Below are 19,899 nucleotides of genomic sequence, written 5' to 3'. Positions count from 1 at the left end.
ATATATATATATATATATATATATATATATATATATATATATATATATATATATATATATATATATATAGTATATATATATATATATATATATATATATATATATATATATATATGTTGGTAATAGACCATAATTTTTTCAATATTCTACAAATTCTACTAAATGTTTGGCGTTAATATGTTTGTAGTTCGTTTATTCGATTTTTCTCATTAACGTTTTTTGGAGAACGTTATTAAAATTCAAAAGAAATTTATTTTTCGAATTCATGCTGCAAATAAGGCCATATTTCGATTCCAAATGAATCAGCATCAGTGCAAGTTGATTTATATAGGGAAATATTTACTTTGTGAAATTGAATTAAGATGGAAATTAGGTGTCAGATTTTTTTATTGGCTTGTCCATCTTCGTTGGTTTCCTTTTCTTTATCGGAAAATAAGTTTTTTTTTAATTTTAATAAACTAAACGTTCTCCAAAAAACTTTAGTGAGAAAAAACGAACTCCAAACATATTAACGCCAAACGTTCGGTAAAAGTTATAGAATATTGTAATATATATATAATAGGAATGCAATTATTGATGAAAATCACAGCATATTTAACTTACTGTTTAACTTTTAGATTTTACTAACGGCTGATCTTCAATCATTCTTTTTGTGAGTTCAATACCAAAATTTTTGTTAATTTTATGCATGATAGAACAAAAAAGCTTTTTTCAGTGTCCCTATACCATCTTCGGTGTTCAAATTGATACAACGAACATGCTGTGATTTTCATCAATTATATATATATATATATATATGTGTGTGTGTATTTTTACAATATTCTATAAATTCTACCGAATATTGTAAAAATTATGGTCTATTACCAACATATATATGTATGCATATATATAACAGCATCAATTTCATCAATTATATATATATATATATTTATATATATATATATATATTTATGATTATATATATATTTTTAGAAACCACTTTAAATGTGTAAAAATTCCATTGCCAGTGATAATTACATTTGAAGCGATATGTTTGAAATTGACCTTACTGAAAACTTCAGTAATTTTTCTGGTGATTTATAAGCCAGTTTTTGCTCCTCCTGCTAAATTATTTTTCGAATAATTAATTATTTTAGTTTTAGAACAAATCACACTTTTATGTAGCAGTATTGTAGTTGCAGATGATCTCAACATACACGTAGAAACTTCGTATGATATATATGCAACAGCCCTTGCTGATTTTTTCTCTAGTTTTGATCTAGTCAATAGAATTAATCAGTTTGCCCATGTGCTTGGTGGTATCCTGGATTTGATTGTTACATCAGATGGTTTTTTGTTAGAAGATGTATTGGTGTATCCATCTGGTATCTATTCAGATCATGGATTAGTAACTGGTCAATTTTTAATTAATCCGACTCCAGTCATTTTCAAGAAATCCTGGAAACGAGTGAATAAAAAACGTTTGACTGAGCTTTTTAGGTGCTCACCTATCTCGAAAACATTATGACCAGGACGATGATGTTGAATTGGGTTTTAAAATATTTAATGAAGAGCTTATAAAAATTGCTGACGAAGTCGCTCCACTTCATGAAGTTCTTTGGAAACATGTCCCGACTGCACCATGGTTTGACAGTGACTGCAAAAAGGTAAAGCAAATGTGTCAAAAAAAGAAAGAAGATTCAGAACTACTGGTTGTTATAATGATAAAGTTGATTGGGTATTGGCAATAAAACAAAAGAATGTTTGTTACTCAGTGAAACAAAAGAGTTTTTGGTTCGCGAAAACATGTCAATTAAAAAATAATTCCAAATACTTATGGCAAACGATTAATAAATTATTAGGAAAAGAGACAAGTGTTGAAAATAAAGTTGGTTCAATGCATAGCGCCGATGATTTTAAAAAATTTTTGCTGACAAGTTGAAAGTGACCGAAAAGTCAACTGAATGTTTTAATTTTACAGTTATCTCTACTAATACTTATATTATGTTTTCACTCGAATCGTTTCCAGTGTTGACTGAAGAACAGATATCTAAAGTTGTTAATTCGTCACCTACGAAGTCATGCTCACTCGACCCAATACCGACGCATGTATTCAAAAAATATACTGACTGTTTTATTGTATACTTAGCGGACTTAATCAACGTGTGCTTAACGAAGGATGTAATGCCACAGGTTTGCAAGCATGCAATTGTCACGCCAATTCTAAAGAAGACGGGATTAGATAAGTCAGATCTGATAAATTATAGGCCGGTTTCAGATTTGTCTTTCGTTTCTAAAATTACAGAACGTTCCGTTGAATTAGTTATAAATAATCATATAAATAAAAATGGTATTTGGCCTTTGCATCAATCTGGTTTGCATCAATATAGAAGGTTTCATTCGACCGAAACAGCTCTATCGGATATATTCTCTCATTTATTCAGCAGTTAATGTACAAAAAGTTACTTTGTTGACATTCCTGGACATGAGTTTGGCGTTTGATACTGTGAATCGTAAAATCTTGTTGGACAGACTGATATATTGTTATAGTTTAAATAAGATTACGTTAACGTGGTTCGAATCATTTCTTACCGGTCGGACTCAGCAGATTTCTTACTCATGTGGTCTCTCGAAACCAATGAAACTTATGTCAGGGGTGCCTCAAGGATCTGTTCTTGGATCGATTCTCTTTAATTTGTACGTTGCAGAGATATTGGATTTACTGAATAAAGATGGTTATTATTGCCATGGGTACGCAGATGACATGCAGATTTGTGTTTCATGTTTTCCAGATGAGATGCCTATCGCATTGGAGAAACTGACAAAAACTATATCTGATGTCGGCTCGTGGCTGGGTCAAAGTAGGCTAAAGTTGAGACTCAGTTCATGTTGGCTGGTACATGGTAACAAACGTCAGCGGTTGAACCTTCATCGATTAACATCAGCATGACTGATATAAGTTTCAGTATAACGGTCACCAATTTGAGAATTGTGATGGACTCCCGTATGAAAATGGGTCCACAAGTCAGTCAATTAGTTAAAAAATGTATGTTTCAACTACGTCAGTTACGTCAAGTCACAAAATTGGTAGATAGAGATACAATGACTTTATTGGTACATGCTTTCGTCTACTCTAGATTGGATTATTGTAACAGTCTTCTATATGGCATAGCTGATAAACTGTTGTCTAAACTTCAGATGTTCAGAATAAGGCTGCTAGAATGATATACCGCAAATTAAAATTTGATCGTGCATCACCAATTATAAAGGAGTTGCATTGGCTGCGAATTAAACAAAGAATCATGTTCAAGTTTGGTGTAATGATATTTGAAAGTTTGAATGGTTTGGCTTCGAAATATTTAAAAAATAAATGTATTAGAGTTTCATCTATGTCATCTCATGGGCGTCTAAGGTCTGCTGATTCAAACACGCTGTATGTTAAGAGATCGGAATTTGAAAACAGCAGATAGAGATTTTGCAGTTGCTGAGCCTATTGGAACAGCCTACGTATCGAATTACGTATATCTGGATTATTATTAGCTGAATTTAGAAAACGTCTAAAGACATACCTATTTGGTAACTCCTAGTGATCTTTACCGATGATGGCTTCGCTTTCAACATGCTTCATACGAGAAGAGCGCTGATGAGAAGCAATTATAATTGGCGCTATATAACTACAATATTTGATTTGACATATATATTGGATTAAGACTGTATATATATATATATATATATATATATATTATCAAACACTTATAAAGCGCCTATTAAAATAAATATCTCTCACAAGCGCTACCGAAAAAAGAAAAATAATAAACAAACAGTGAAATAATGTACATCCTATCAATAGACGATATGATACAATCAATTACAATCGTTCATCGCAAATAGATAAGTTTTCAAATTCTTTTTGAAATCAACAATGTTCATCTTTGACATTCTCATCGACATTGGTAGACTATTCCAGACGATTGGTCCCGACACTGCAATGTCTCTAGACGATGTCTGCAGCTGCGTAGTTGGTACAATCAACAAATTGACGTCATCTGATCGCATGCGTCTGCCAGTCGAAGACAGCGGCTTCTTTATGAATCTATCAGCCAGGTATTCTGGGAGTTGTCCGTTTATGGCCTTGTACATAATGACGCATATTTTGTAAAAAATTCGTTTCTTCACTGTTAGCCAATGCAGGCTATTCAGAATTGGCGTCACATGATCGTATTTTCTGCCTCTAACAATCACCTTTGCAGGTCTGTTCTGAATAGACTGGAGGTCAGCGATAGACCTTTCTGGCAACCCATAAAACAGACTGTTGCAATAATCCAATCTCGAGTGGACAAACGCATGAACCAATGATTGTGTTACAGTTTGATCCAGATATTTTCTTATTTGGTATATTTGTTGAAGTTGTGCTGAACATGATTTAGATTGCAAAGTTTTAATTTAGTGTCAAAAATACATCCCAAATTGGTAGCCTTCTTGCAAAATTTTATCTCATTATCTTCAATCATTATTGAATCAATTTTTACTTTTGATAGCTGCTGCCAGATGCCCACTGGTAAAAACTGTGATTTATTTTAATTAAGTTTTAGACAATTTTTTGACATCCATGTGTCAACTTCAGCCAAACATTTTATTAGTCTTTCAACTGCACTTTCGAACTGATCTGGTTCACTGCTGACTATTATTTAAATGTCGTCGGCATATGCATGATAAGAAAAACCAAAAGTATCAATTACATTAAATACATCAGCTGTATACAGTATGAACAAAATAGGTCTAAGTATTGAACCTTATGGCACTCCGGATGACTTTGTTTTTACACTAGACAGATGCCCTTTGAAAAATACCTGTTGAGTCCTTCCAGTCAAATAGGAGTCAAACCATTTGATAACAGTTCCAGCAATGCCAAAGTCGTGAATTAATCTGTTCAATAGAATTTGATGATCGACACAGTCAAACGCTGCACTCATGTCGAGTAGAGCAATATTCTGTTTGTCGATGGAGGCAAATAATTCGGACAAGACATATAACAATGCCGTCTCTGTAAAATGGTAACGTTTATATCCAGATTGATGAATCGGGAACAAATTATGTTTATTTAAATGATTTACAAGTTCACCTACTACGACACGTTCTATGATTTTGGAGATGAAACAAATGTTAGATATCGGTCTGTAGTTTCCGAGCTCATTAAAATCTGCGTTTGTTTTTTTCAAGATGGGTATCACAACCGCATGCTTGCAAGAAACAGGAAGTGCTCCAGCACACCAACATAAATTAACTAAACTTGTGAGAAACGAGATGAAGAGGTCTATATGTTTTTTCAAAATGTGAGTAGGAAGGACGTCTAACATGCAAGATTTAGATGGCAGATTAAGAACAATTTTTTTTACATCTTCTTCTGAAACCACTGCAAAATTTGAAAACAAAAAACCACTGTTTAATTTACATCCATCAAAAACTGGTTTGTCAACTACTTTGGTGTCTCGTTTTATTTTGTTGTTTTATTTTGTTATTTTGTTAAAGAACAAAAACAGGAATACAAGATGCTGGTTGAAAAAGCTAAGAAATTGGAATCTGATGATAAACGAGGTTTTTTATTCCGGGTCAGAGGACCGGTTGGAAGATGGAAAATAGTGTCGTTTCCAATGAAAACGAAACAAAACACACCAGTAGCATAAGCACGGAAGAGGTGATGTTTAGAAATGATGTGATGAGTGATTGTAATGTATTGCTGGGAATGTTAAACATTAGATCAATTAATTCAAACTCGGATAAACTTTACGAAATGATTCAAGACGGCTTAGACATTCTTGTTTTGGTAGAAACGTGGCATGGTTCCACAGAAAATGTATCAGTAAAGTCATCGATGCCACCTGGGTTTAGATATGTTGATTTCTTGAGGTTGAATGATCCGCATCATGGGGGAATAATAGTATTCTTTAAATCAAACTTCAAATATAAAAAGATTGATCTGCCTCCTTTTGACACGTTCGAAGTTGTCGCTCTCAAATTTGTTATAAACAGTAAAGATTTTGTTTTGTTATCTCTATACAGACCTGGTTCAGTTCAAGTGAATGCATTATTTTTCAAAGAATTGTCAAAAGTTTTAGATAACATAACACTCCTAAGTTCGAGCATATTGTTGGTTGGTGATTTTAACGTTCACATTGAAAGATGCAAAAGTTGCGCCTCTTCACTTTATAGAACACAGATGCGATTTGATAACTCCTTGGTTTGATGATGAATGCAGAGCAGTTAAAAAACTTTGTCGACAGAAAGAAAGGAAATATAGAAAATATTTATCATCTGCCTGTCGGAGTGAGTGGATTGCTGCTTTGCGAAAAAAAACTAAATGTTTCTCTAAAAAAGAAATTGTTATTGGAAAACACTGGTAAAGGAAAACGACGGAAACCCTAAAAATTTGTGGAAAGTAATTAATAAAATCATTTGCAAAAATTATGATAATGAATCGTCTCAGGAACATGTAGACATCACTTGTTCTCAATTTATTGATCATTTTGAAGAAAAAAATTATTTCCGTTACATCATCTGTTAAGTGTTTAAATATTGTCTAAACATTAGCACGATCTATTTCATTTATTAGATTTTGAGAGTAACTAATATTTTCAAAAATAAATTTTGCTCAAGAGCAAATAACGTTCTTCATTCAGCTAAAATAATTTATTTATTATTCGTGAGTTTGAAAAGTTTTCAAATTTATTTCCCGACTAAAAATTTGAAAAATCAAAATATGTTATAATTAAAACTAATGTGATCTAACAAACTGAGCATGTTTTTTGTAATTCTATAAGAAACTAGTAACTTATTTGTAATTTGTAAAAACAAACTTGTTTGCGTTAAAATGAAACGCAGTAATAAGAAAGAAGAAATATTGTATTTGGCCTAACCATAGTTTAACACTGTCATTTTGGTAGGTCAATTGTACACAACCCGCTCTTAGAAAGGAAAAAAATTCATAACAGTAACACTAAACAATTGATAGTTGGTTTATCAAGATTTTGTTCCTACAATGTTTTACATTAAAAAGTATAAACCGATTCACTTCAAAAAGCAAAAATTTTTTAATACCCATTGTATTGGAATAATGTTTTTTTTTATAACTTTTGAGCTTTTAAAAATAAAACCACAAATCTTCAGAAAAATGTTGATGTGCAATTTCAATCGTTCATATCAATCAATTCTTTTTCGTTTACGTTAATGCATAAATATTTTATAAGAATTATATTCAAAGACTAATAATTAAAAAGCACTAGCAATTATTTACAAACTCACCAATCGAAAAGACCTCAAAATTGAGAATGGTTTAAATTTTTGTAGTCCCAACTCGGCCAAACTTAGCACTACAATGAACAAATCAAAGGAATTCCATCGGTTCGCCAAATATTTCAGAAATCCAAGAGCCGTTATTTTTAAGCAAACTTCTGTTGTGAATATAACTGTGAATACCTGCAAGTTGAAGTTTCATTTCAATCAATTGCTTTTTGTTATCTCTTACGTATATAACCACGAATAGAACGTCAACGATGCGGTTATTTAATTCATATATTATATAATCATCATCATCATAATCATCTTCATCTATAATAATTAATTAATATTATTATAATTGTTTTTCAGTAGTAGCAGTAGCAGTAGCAGTAGTAGTAGCAGAAGTAGTAGTAGTAGTATTGCTGCTGTTGATGATTATATTTTGCAAGTTGTTTGTTGATTTAGCAAAACTTCTCAACTTCTCAACCCATGAAACTCGGTTCAAAAACGTCTGTGCTCTCCAGTCATAAGCAGCAGATAACCTTTACCATTTTTGTCTCAATTATACAATAATCAAATTTCCTTTTTACTTTCCACTGTGTTTAACATCTTTTTCTTATTCGTTCTGCAAATTTTATTCGACTTCACCCTGATTTGTGAAGTCCAAACGCTCCCCTAGAGTATGAAATTGCTTCCTGGCCTGCACTTCACGTTGGGAAACGCTGATTTATCATATCTATATAAATTTGTACGTTCTACAAATTTTTATGTTGTACATATATTTATACCTTTAGAGCTCTGTATTTGTGGGTTTAACTGACTCATGATTTTACGCATTAAATATTAATATATTGCACAGTATGAAATGGTGAAGAAATGTTTATAAGTTGCGTTTGCAGAGGTCAGTAGAAAAATCAGTCAACAAGTCTGTCATGCAGAGTCTGATGCATTTATTGATATCATTGTAGATTATATCACTGTAAAATGCTTATCATGACTTGTGTCCTCCGCCCTTTTTTAACAACGTAAAGTTTTTTTTAGGTTGTGGTCTATTCAAAACCACTGCTCATTGCTAATGACTCAAATTAGAAAATAAAATCTTGTTTGAGATCGCCGCCCTAATGGTCTAGCACTTCAATATTGAGTAATAATTTTATAATAAATAAAACCCTTAGGCTGGGCGTATACACAATATGCGTTCAGTGAAAAGAGACATTTTATTGGTCATACAACGTTAACGACTAATTCAAGAAAATTTTTTATTAGTCAATCCTCTTGGACAAACTTAATACTGGAATAGTCTAATAATGTTAATGTGTTTTGAATCATTTCTTACTAATCAAACACAGCGGGTTACATAGTCTGGTCGGCGCTCGGAGTCAATGATACTAATGTCGGGAGTTCCTCAAGGATCTGTTCTCGGACCGACAGTGTTCATAGTTTACATCGCAGGAATATTTGGCCAAATACATAAACGTGATTATTATTGTAATTGATGACGTTTCATGAAAAATTTAGACCAGCCGATTGGAGAAAATATACGTATGTTAGATGTCGCAATCTCAAAACAGTTAATAGATATTTTGCAGTGGCTGGTCCTGTGTTCTGGAATAGTTTGGCTAAAAAATTACGGAAATCTGGAATATCACATTAAAAGTTTAGAGAACATCTTCAAACGTCTTGTTGAATTACTTTTAACGATTGACACCACTTGTGGCGTTGCTAAAAACCTTTAGCATGTTACTTCTTGGATATTTCTACATGGCGAGCACTGATAAAAATAAATAATAAATTATAATTACAATATTATGTGTACAATTATTCATAAAATTACTACGTTTTCGGCATTGTTCAACTTATTGTTGAGTTTCTTTATTTTTGAACAAGGACTTCATTTTATTAGAATATTAAGATTAAACAAAAAGTCTTAAATAATAATTCTTAACATTTTTTAAAATCAAACATTATTAACAAGATTAATACTACAGTACTACAAATTAAGCTTATTTTCAGAATCAACTGCCATTTTCAGTATAGTTATTTAGTTTGATGCGATTTTGTTTGTCCTCGATGAACTTTCATCAATATTAATCGTGTAAGCTACATTCTCGTCTTCCTTCCATCTTTCATTTCATGTTAATTAAACAGCAAAAGTCCTGCAGTGATGGGCAAGTGGCAAAGTGGCAGATAAAAACAGAATGCTGCACGTTGGCAGTCCGGGGTACGGAATCTCTTTCCTATAAACAAGACAGCGCTGGAATTCAACGGTGGTCTGGATGTCTAAGCAGCTTTTTTCAGAAATGCACTGCATACCTCTTTAAAATAAAGAAGAGGCTATAAAAAGTGTCCTAAATATTGCCTGTCTTAATCAACTCTAGTTAGTAATCCGCGACTGGAGAAGATGTTATTATACATAACAAACCTAAATATATTAAAGAAAAAAAATCTCCCCGGTTCACGATCGTCTTATTCTCACTTTTTCTTAACTCGTGTTAAACACTCTCAGAGTTTGCTTTTCCTGGCCCTTTTCTCTGAGAGTTTCTGCCTTCTCTAACTATTTCTCTATCACCTGAAAAGTTCAGAGCGGATCTCAAAACCCATTTTTTTGGTAAAATTCACGAGGACATCGCGGAAATAGCGTTTTACAAACAAATTGATTGAATGATTGAAGAAAACATGTGAACAAATTCAACTTAATTTTCTTTTGAAATTTTAGTGACTAACAACTTTAAAAAATTAAGAGACGTGTAAAATCAAATTTAATTGGAAAAAGAAAGATTCTACGACAAATTGATAAAATGCTGAACATCATAATTATAACAACGTAGAAAAATCAATATACGAGATGATAAAATTGAGTTAAATACCCAAAATTTGCTTCAACTAACAAGATTAGCTATTCTAAGGACGTTCGATACATCTTCTTGTATATCAGCGTGATCAATTGCCAATATAATAGTGTTGAAAATAATGCAAAATGTGATAAATAAGTCTAAAAATGGATCCATGACAAACACTTCTATAATTTTCGAGATCTTCTGCCACCATAAAGGGTATTCCCATCCAAAAAGTAATTTTTCAAACTGAATTAATATTTTATAGGCACAAGGCATTTTTGATTCTTTGAAAGACACTGAAAATATAAACTGTATATTTGAAAGGTTCAATTGAAAGTTTTTTAATTTTATAATGTAATTTACGTAATTCACAGTGGTTTTTAAAATATAATGATTTTTTACATTTTTAGACTGTAATTTTCATTACTGAACAGTTAGTATATTTTATTTAAGTTTTAATGCAAATAAAAAGTGAGCGTTAGTTTGCAAAATTATTGATAATTATCCCAGCCGATTGTAATTCAGCGAGTTTAAATAGCCCGAAATAGATGTTTGAGGTATTTGTTAATAACTAAATTAACACCATTATCAACAATGGATCAGTAAATAAATGACAATAACATTTGTCTTTGTATCAAGACACAATAATTACATCTTCATTTCCTTTTCATTGTTTTATTCATTATTGTTGTCATTATATTTAACAAATGACAAATTACCGATATTGATGGCTGAATTTTAACCAGGATATTTGTAACACGCACTAACACGACAACCCATAAAAACCTTTAGTCAGTTACTTATCTAATGCTCTTTACTAAAATTTTCACTCCATACATTACAACATTTTTTTAGTCTTTATTATTGCAGCTCCGACATACGCAAAACCTCTTTCAAGGTTACGCATATATTATCTATAATCTTTTATTATGCTCTTCATATCTTCATTCATCGATTTGAAGCAGACATCTTCGCCACAAAAGCTGTTTATCTGTTTCACACGAGGTACACATGTATTTATGTGCACGCGCAAGCACCGCATCATATACGCTGAGTATATGATAGCCATTGAGATGTTTGACTCAGCGCGCATTTGAAACACTGAGCCTTCTCGCCGGTCAACATGCGACAACTTACGTCGTCTCTCCAAGTTAACTAAGATGATCTGGTTGTCAAAAATGATTTTTTCGATTGGATTGCATTTGAAATTATTTTCCATTGAATTGCTTTTGAATTTATTTTTACCTACTACCGACACAATTTATAAACCATCGAATTCGGATTTTGAAAGTGTTATGAAATGTTAGATAGTTTGCTGTACAAAGTTAATAAACAAATAAAACTGATATATTTGTTGGAAAATTTCTATATAAACCTAATAAATGGTGATAACCGAAAAATAACATCGGTTTTTTAAGAACATTACAGTTGTTTAATTCTCATCTTCTCATAACATCTCATACTAGAATTATCAAGCACTCTAGTTTATTAAGAGATAATATTTTCACCAACAACTTGTTAATTTATAACATATTAGTGGTTGAGGCTGGTCTATCAGATCCCTATCCAATCTGCACCTTTTTTGATGTAAACCAATTATTAACCTTTCTGAAAACATATTGGAGTGTCCGATAAAGACTTCATCAATTTTTACTTTCAACGATATCATTCAGTTTTTCTTCAGGAAGCGAATGAAAATGAGATCATCAAAATAGTACGGGATAAAACTAAACAGCAGTGGTCATAATATTTCTAAGGCAGTTTTTAAAAAATGTATTTCATGTATTGTTTCCGTTTCAACCTTTTTAGTTGACTTATCTTTGAGCCCCGGTAGATTTCCTTCAATTCTAAAAATAACAAAAATAATTTCTGTTTTAAAAAAGCAGGAAACAATAATCAATAATCACAGAAATCAATAATCATAGACCTCTTTCTCTCATATCAGTTTTTTCAAAGGTTATCAATAACTATAGACCACTTTCTCTCATATTAGTTTTTCAAAAGTTATGGAAAGATTGCTAAATTTTCTAAACAAGCATAATGTTTTTTCACCAAATAAATATGGTTTTAAAGAAAATTATTTTACAGAGTTTGCCGCTTTGAATTTAGTTAGTTTTGTTGCTGGTAACATTGAAAATAGAGAATTGACGTTAGATACAATCGATTTGGCGTTAGATACAATCGACCATGATGGTTTGTTGCATGTTGTCTAGTATTGAAATGGTTGAAAAGCTTTTCATCAAAAAGAAGGCATATGTTGATTTAAAGGGTGTTTGGTCAAGGATCAAGCCAGTTAATAAATATTCTAATATTTTTTTCCCACTGCCCATGATTTTCGCGTCCCACAAACTACTTTAATTTTTTTAATCGCCAATTAAAAATATTAAAATATTTCTTAGCTAAATTAGGACGTCATTGTCTTAATCGATTATGTTTTATAACATGCAATTGCGAATTTTTGCGATCCGAAATAGACCACGCATACTTTTAGGCTGGTAAACAGATGTTACTTCGGTGCGCTATGGCTATGGCGACCTCTGCCCAAATCTTCAATTCATTTACTTATTTTTTAATTATTTTTCTATAACGTAAATCAAACGTTTGACGTATACTGTATCAAATCAACCAATCAGTCATTGTATTAACTATTATTAACCTTCAGTCGTACGTTTTTACTTCGTAAGTTCTTAACACAGTTCGTATCTAAATTCGAATGTCCCTTTCTTCGTACATTAGTTTTAGTACTTAACTGGCATTTGTTCATTGATATTGGTCGTTACCTTTATTTCAAGTTGTTCAGTACAGTGATAAGTGGTTTGTTATTCATATATATGTGCATACAATATTTTATGTTGATTCAAAGTAAAAAAAACTCGTTTGTGTCTGTCTAGTGAGTGCTTGAGTGTAAGTAATTGTAAGTACAAAATATTAGCTACCTTTTTTTGTTTTATTACTGCCCATAAGTTTACATTTTGACTGCCCAGGGTGCCTTTTCCAACTGCCAAAAAATTTTTCCAACTACACATTTTGGGTCCAGCTGCTCATTACAATAAGATCTGCCACAGGGTTCGGTAATAGGACCACTTTTGTTCAATTTTTATGTTAACGACATGAGACATTTATTTAGAAATTTCCAATTAATAAAGTTTGCTGATGGTAGTGATGAATGACCGCGATATTGATACATTGATGATGGAATTAAGAACAGAATAGTTAAATGTTGCAAATCTGTTTAAAGCGAATATGTTGATAGTTGATACGTTGATACCGGGAAAAGATTTGTATGTTGTTCATATCAAAAATTTTTACTTATTTAATAAAGTTTGATTTAAGCACGAGAATGAAAATGATCAAACGATGGGCCTTGATTAAGTTTCTCGGGGTCATCATTACCAGCAACTTGTCATAGATGGAGTATAACGTTTACGTAGCCAGTAAAGTTTCAAAAGATTTAGGAGTTCAAATATAAATTCTCTCGTAACATAACAGTCTCATAATACTATAATACTCTCATATTATTCGTATTGCATAATAATTTGGAAAAAGCCCAGATTCTCGTTTACAAATCATCAAAAAATCACAGAAACAATTTTATTAGGAGGAAAAAAATTGATGTTAGCCCTACCAGTCACCACATCAAGTCGACTAATACCAAATCACTAAATCAAATTCATCTGCCTCGTCAACAAACAACTGCTTTAATTAAAAAATATTCTCCATGTTTCAACGACATCATCATTCAACATTCATCATTGCATCATTCAACAAGACTTTTAAGAAGGTTTCAATAATTTTACACTTTATTCCTCGAACTACATTGCATTTTAAAAGCCCATTTATTAGTATTTTTAAAAATTCTAATAATTTACGGGATTAAAAGAAATTTAGTATCAATTTTCAATATTTTAGAAAAAAGTTATAAATTATATTTAAAATTTTTAGTTTTTTTTTGTTTGTTTAATCTCTAATTTCTAATCAAACTAATTTTATTGTAATTTAATATTTTGACTTAAATTGTTTTACATTTTTGTAGTTTAAACTTCAAGTCTGTTATTTTTTTTAATTTGTTGTTTGGTTCTATCTATATATTCTGATATTTGATTTGAATTTAGTTTATGTTTAAATTTTTTATTGTGGTTTTAACTACACGTTCGTCTTATTTTTTTAAATTGTTGTTTGGCTTTATAGACGGTTTGTTTCCTCGGCCTATCAGTTAAATACAATTAAAATTATAAAGTGAAATACGTTATTGAATTCGTCACACCACGCGCGTGTTTTTTGCTAATAAATTTAACGTTATTTTGTGACTTATTTGTCGTTGTTTTTACAAAAATATATCAATATAATTTCATATATTAATAAAAAAAAAACGGTCATAGTGTTATTTGTTTTAGCTTGTTAATAGGAGAGAGGATAGGAGTAACTAGAAACTAGCGGTTTCTAGTTTTAGGTTAATTGAGGGTTACATTTTCAAAGGTCAAACATGTTGTTTCCAAACAGTTTTTGGAACATTTAAACACATTTGATTTAATGACCATTCATTATTCTACCGAGTTTGCATTAATCAAAGTTTCATCAGATTTATTTGCATTAATTGATCCTCGAAGTGTCTCATTGTTGGCACAATTAAATAAGAATGCAGCCTTTAACAGCGCCGATTAGTCTGCTCTTTCAGAAACATAAATGTCGTTTTGGTGTTGTCGCCTTGTCTTTCAAATCATTTGTATTGAGTAGGACGCTACAGATCTTTTTTGGACAATATGTTATCTGTTGTTGAAGTCTTTGTACCTGGAGTTTTTTAGGGTTCAGTTTGAAATCTCTGTAATTTGTGTTGTTTACAGCTGATGCATTTTCGTTAAATAACAAATTTAACTTTAAATATCATAAGGTCGCTGATGATGTTCAGATAATTGTTGTAATAATTTAGTTTTGTCGTTTAAATATTCGGTTGACAAGTTTGTCTGCTGCCTTGAAAACAAATTAAACAAGTAGATATATATATTGACCAACGATCTAACTTGTATTTAATTTAATGTTTTGTGTTTTTTTCGTTATTGTTTTTGAGTTTGCTTATTTTTGTTTACAACTGATTCAATTTAGCCAATGTGAAATAATTAGTTTTGACATTGATTTACACAGTGATTACTATTTTTGGTTTTATTTGGTACCCGGAAATCAGCCGTTTTGTAGTGTTATCTTTCAGTTAATCCTTGATAAAATATTTTTGTTTGTTAGATTATAAACAACAAATTAAAATGGAATAAAAATTAAACACAGTTGTTACAGTCACAAATAAAACGTGTCAACTCCGTTGATATATTTGAATTCACTGTTAACTTTTGTGATGCTGTCAACAATTTGGGTGTCATCTTCATCAGTAAAATGCCTATAGATCAGCGTATTAAGATGCTGAACAAACAATGTTGCTTTCCACTTTACAGGCTCAGACACACTCACTCGATGAAAACAAATTAAAATGTTTAATTCATGCTATCGTCCATTTAAAATCAGATTATTGCTACAGTATTTTTTACAAAATCTCCGATAATAAGGTCGTTAGCAGTCATTGCAAATTCATGCAGCAAAACTCGTCTCTGGTTGGTTGAAATTCAATCATGTTAGCCCGACATTACTTCATCTCCATTGCCTACCAGTAAAAAAAGAATTGTATCCAATATTGCCACTTTGGTTTTCAAATGTACAAAAAATGCAAGATGAAATTAGTTGCATGTCTTCAAATACGTTCAGATGATCAACATTCTTTCTGATCTGATCGTATTTTTCACATTCAGTTAATATATGCTGAATAGATAGTTTTTTGTTACAAGCTTCACAATTAGGTGTCTTTGTTTTGTTGAGGATCCAGAAATGTGTAATTGCTGAGTGTCCTATATTTAATCTATTGATAAAAGACTGAAGATGACGATTTAAATAACCATTATTGAACTTTTTGTTATTTACTGATGGCATACTTAATTTTAAGAAATCTAATGTTTTAATCCACTTAAGCTGCCATTTTTCAACACTAAGATTGTTTGTTAAATTTTTTAAATCACTGGACGGAAATGGAACTCTAGATATTGGCATCAAATGAGTTGAGAATCCATCTGATCTACCTTTTATTTTCCTTCAATTCCAATGTGGCTGGATGGGAATATTATGAATCTTATTTTGCATTTGAATTATTAATGGATTTAGAGGTTTGTATTGTTTCAAGGTTGATACGGTAGACAAGGAACCCGAAAATATTATGAATTTATTTTTTTCTGAATTAATAATAAAGTTTAAAGCCAAGTCTATAGCAAAGATCCCTGCGGTGTATATTAAAGCAGATCTTGGTAGGTGCATCATTAATCCATGAATACGTTTCCTTTGTCAGTTGGCCACCACTGCTATAGACGTTGAATTTTCCCTTTTTGATCCATCTGCATATATTTGAATAAAGTTTAAATTGTTATTAATTTTTTCTTAAATTAAGATTTTTGCTAAATTTACATCTTGGTCCGTTCCTGTTATTGACGTATTTATTTATGGGTGCTTTAGAAACCAGGAAGAAAATTTAAACTTTAATTCCTTCACGGTCTTTGTATTTCTAATGTCTTTGATATATTCATTTAGTCTTATTGAAAATGTTGGAATTAATTTTGACTTTGGTGCCTTGGCCTTTGCGGTTATGTATTTGAATGCGGGATTTTTCATTTGAGATTTGATAACAACTTATGGCTAATTTTTGGTGTCTTAAATTTAATGGCTTTTTTGATCCATCTGTATATATTTGAATAAATTGGAGAATGGAGACTTATGGATAGTGATGTTCTGTATGCTTCTAGACAGCTTCTTAACGATTCGTTGACTATTGGGTGTAAAATCTTTATGTAGGATTTTCGTGAAGAGCCATAGACTGAAATTGCTTGTATAGTTGCTTAGAAAATTGTTATCAGATGCTTTTTGTCCGCTCCCCATTTATGTTGGGATAACATTTTGATAAAATTGAGTGCTTTTAGGCATTTTCTTTTTTTTCCAAAATATAAGGAATGAAATTTAATTTTGAGTCAAATATTATTTCTAAATATTTGTATTCTTGTGAGAACTCAAGATTATTTCCATGAAAATTTAATTTCGGAAAAAACTTTTTTTGTTGGAAAAAGCATAGCTCTAGACTTTGATTCAAAAAATCTTATTCCATTCTCCAAAATTAACTAACTTTGATTATTTGATTAAAATGATTATTGATTTTTAAATAAAACAATAGTTTGAAAGCTATTTCGTGTCGCTATTTTCCATTGGGAATAAAACGAACTCGTCGTCGACCGGATCGGGACAGTTATAACAATATACTAATTGCAACAATTTCAAGGGTCTATCACAAGCAGAAAAATAATTTTAACTTAATACAAATAAACATAATACAACACTTACATCGGCCTTTAGATGACTGTACAAGAAAATTCTTTAAAGCATTAAGATCTGTAGTTAAATTAATTTTGTAAATTGAACTTTTTGACTATTAAAAATATAGAACTAAGGATAGTGTGTGGCATAATATTGTAAAATGTTTCATCATCTAATAATAAGTGATGTAATCAATTTTTAAAAATGAAGAATCAAGTTTACCCACACACACGCACGCACATACACAAAACACATACAGTACCACACAAATTTTTTTTGATCGTTTGAACACATTCTTCATTACGAAACGTTCTGACATTTCAAAAACACCTATGGTTATTTTCTTTTGGCCAAAATAAAATCTACTGTGCTAAAATCTACCTTCTCTGATTCATACGTTATTAAATGGCATGGTCTTTAATCTGAAAACTTAAGAAAGCTGGAGAGAACAGAAATGCAGATGCTGAGAAAAATATTGGAAGTATCCTTAAGGAACGGTCTAAGTAATGAGATAATAAATTGATATATACAGTCAGCCGCGATTGATGCTAAAATAATACAACAGTTGAGAGAACTCAGAGAACAATTTGATGTCAAGGCTGAACAGCAATCTTCAGTTATCAATGCAAAAATAGAAGACGTCACTTCAAAATTTGATCAAAAGATTGTCGGGCTCGGACAGAAGTTATCTTGCGAAGTGGATAAACCAAACAAGAACTGGAAGAAACTAAGAAAATAAACTTTACATTTGTAAGCCACGTGACTGCAAAGACATTAAAAGCGCCAGCATTCGACAGAGAAACTTCTTGGAACATTTTGAAGCAGCAGCAATGAGTTATGGCTGGAATGAAAAAGAGAGCGGGCAACAGTTCTTGAGGTAACGTTACGAGGGTCAGCGGCAGAAGTTCTCCAAACGATTCCAGTCGAGAACCATTTCAACTATAAAATCCTGGTTATTGCGTTGAATTTACGTTACGGTAAAGAGCACATGAAACAAATGTATCAGTCCTGGTTACAAAACCGGATGCAGCGACATGGAGAGTTAATACAACAACTGTTAACTTTGCTGTCATACCCTACGTACGACCCACAACACAGAAAAAAACTACATTGGAAACGCTTGTAAACACTGTTAGCAATTCAGATTTCAGACAAACCTTCATACTAGCGGACAACTACAACCTCAAAGACGCCGTTGCCTACAGCCTTACATTCGAGTTAGCGAAGCAAGCATCAAAGACTGACGTAAAACTCTGCCAAATTTTTGAAAAATGTTTGTGTCAAAGGATGGCTCTATAACAGAAGTGTCAAAATTATGGTGCGCCAAAATGCTGGTATTGCGAAGAAAAAGGACATCTACGACGAGATTGTAAACAAAACCCTAGAAACAATTACATTCGTCAATGTGCAGCAACATGGCACAAACTGTTAGATAGTGACAACAACAATGCAACCAAAAATAGTAACAAAAATAACATAGTAGCATATTATAACAATCACATGTCAACCGCTTTTGAACAGAATGAAAAAACAATGAAAAGAATCATAAAAAATAACGTCTATGCAAACAACGAAAACGTTAGCATTAAACTACGAATATAATACTCCAACCAAAGAACGTCATTCCTTGTGATGAAAAACAACTGCACTAGTAAACCAGAATCGATAATTGATCATAGCCACCTAATATATTTGTTCAAGTATAACAATAATGAGTTTGCCACCAAAATTCCGAATATATTGGTATGACGACGACCAAGTTATCGAGAAGACTCACGATGCACGTACAAACTGGCGCTATAAAGAATCACATAAAAGAGAAACACAAAACTAAAATTACTAGACAAATCCTGGACTACAATGGTGAAATCTTATATTACAATAACAACCACTATAATTTACGACTAGCCGAATCAATACTCATAAAAAAACATCCGATAATAAATATTAAACAACAGGCAATTGGAATTCTTCCCACCAATAAATTTAGAAACAGGAAAAATCATTCTTAAAATTCATTCGTTTCGCTGACGGCTCTATTATTATCTCACTCAAATATTAAACAATTGGTTTCTATTTTTAATGATAAACTGACTAACGTTTACAATTGGGTGCAATCAAATAGTTTGAGAATTAACTTTAGTAAAACTTATTTCATTTTATTTGGACCCAAGATCCGTGCTGGATTCTTGGATATTAAGATTTTATTAAATGACAATAGCATTGATGGGGTTCACTCAATTAAATTTCTTGGTGTTATTCTGGTCTGTAATGTATTTTGCAGAATAAAAGATTTTTTGAATTTGTGTGTGCGTGTGTATGTGTGAAAAAAAATTCAAAATCTAAGAATAAAACAACTTTTTACGACTACCAGCATATAGAACCGTTGTATTACGTTGCAATATATAAAATATCA

General features: G+C 31.5%; 1 protein-coding gene across 1 annotated transcript in view; it reads right to left on the bottom strand.

Annotated features, from left to right (window-relative positions):
• The window catches only part of HELRODRAFT_89291 (hypothetical protein), a gene marked incomplete at both ends in the record, with an annotated part of 92,635 nt that overhangs the window by 48,942 nt on the left and 23,794 nt on the right, over positions 1 to 19,899 (bottom strand). Inside the window, 5 exons of the mRNA XM_009030474.1 lie at positions 7,279 to 7,452; positions 10,143 to 10,387; positions 15,878 to 16,164; positions 16,891 to 17,035; positions 17,914 to 18,031. Coding sequence (XP_009028722.1) covers positions 7,279 to 7,452; positions 10,143 to 10,387; positions 15,878 to 16,164; positions 16,891 to 17,035; positions 17,914 to 18,031 — 969 coding nt within the window. The remainder of the gene's footprint in view (positions 1 to 7,278; positions 7,453 to 10,142; positions 10,388 to 15,877; positions 16,165 to 16,890; positions 17,036 to 17,913; positions 18,032 to 19,899) is intronic.

Source organism: Helobdella robusta (assembly GCF_000326865.2).
Source record: "Helobdella robusta unplaced genomic scaffold HELROscaffold_69, whole genome shotgun sequence".
NCBI classification, from domain to species: domain Eukaryota; kingdom Metazoa; phylum Annelida; class Clitellata; order Rhynchobdellida; family Glossiphoniidae; genus Helobdella; species Helobdella robusta.
This window is presented reverse-complemented; position numbering and strand designations above follow the sequence as displayed.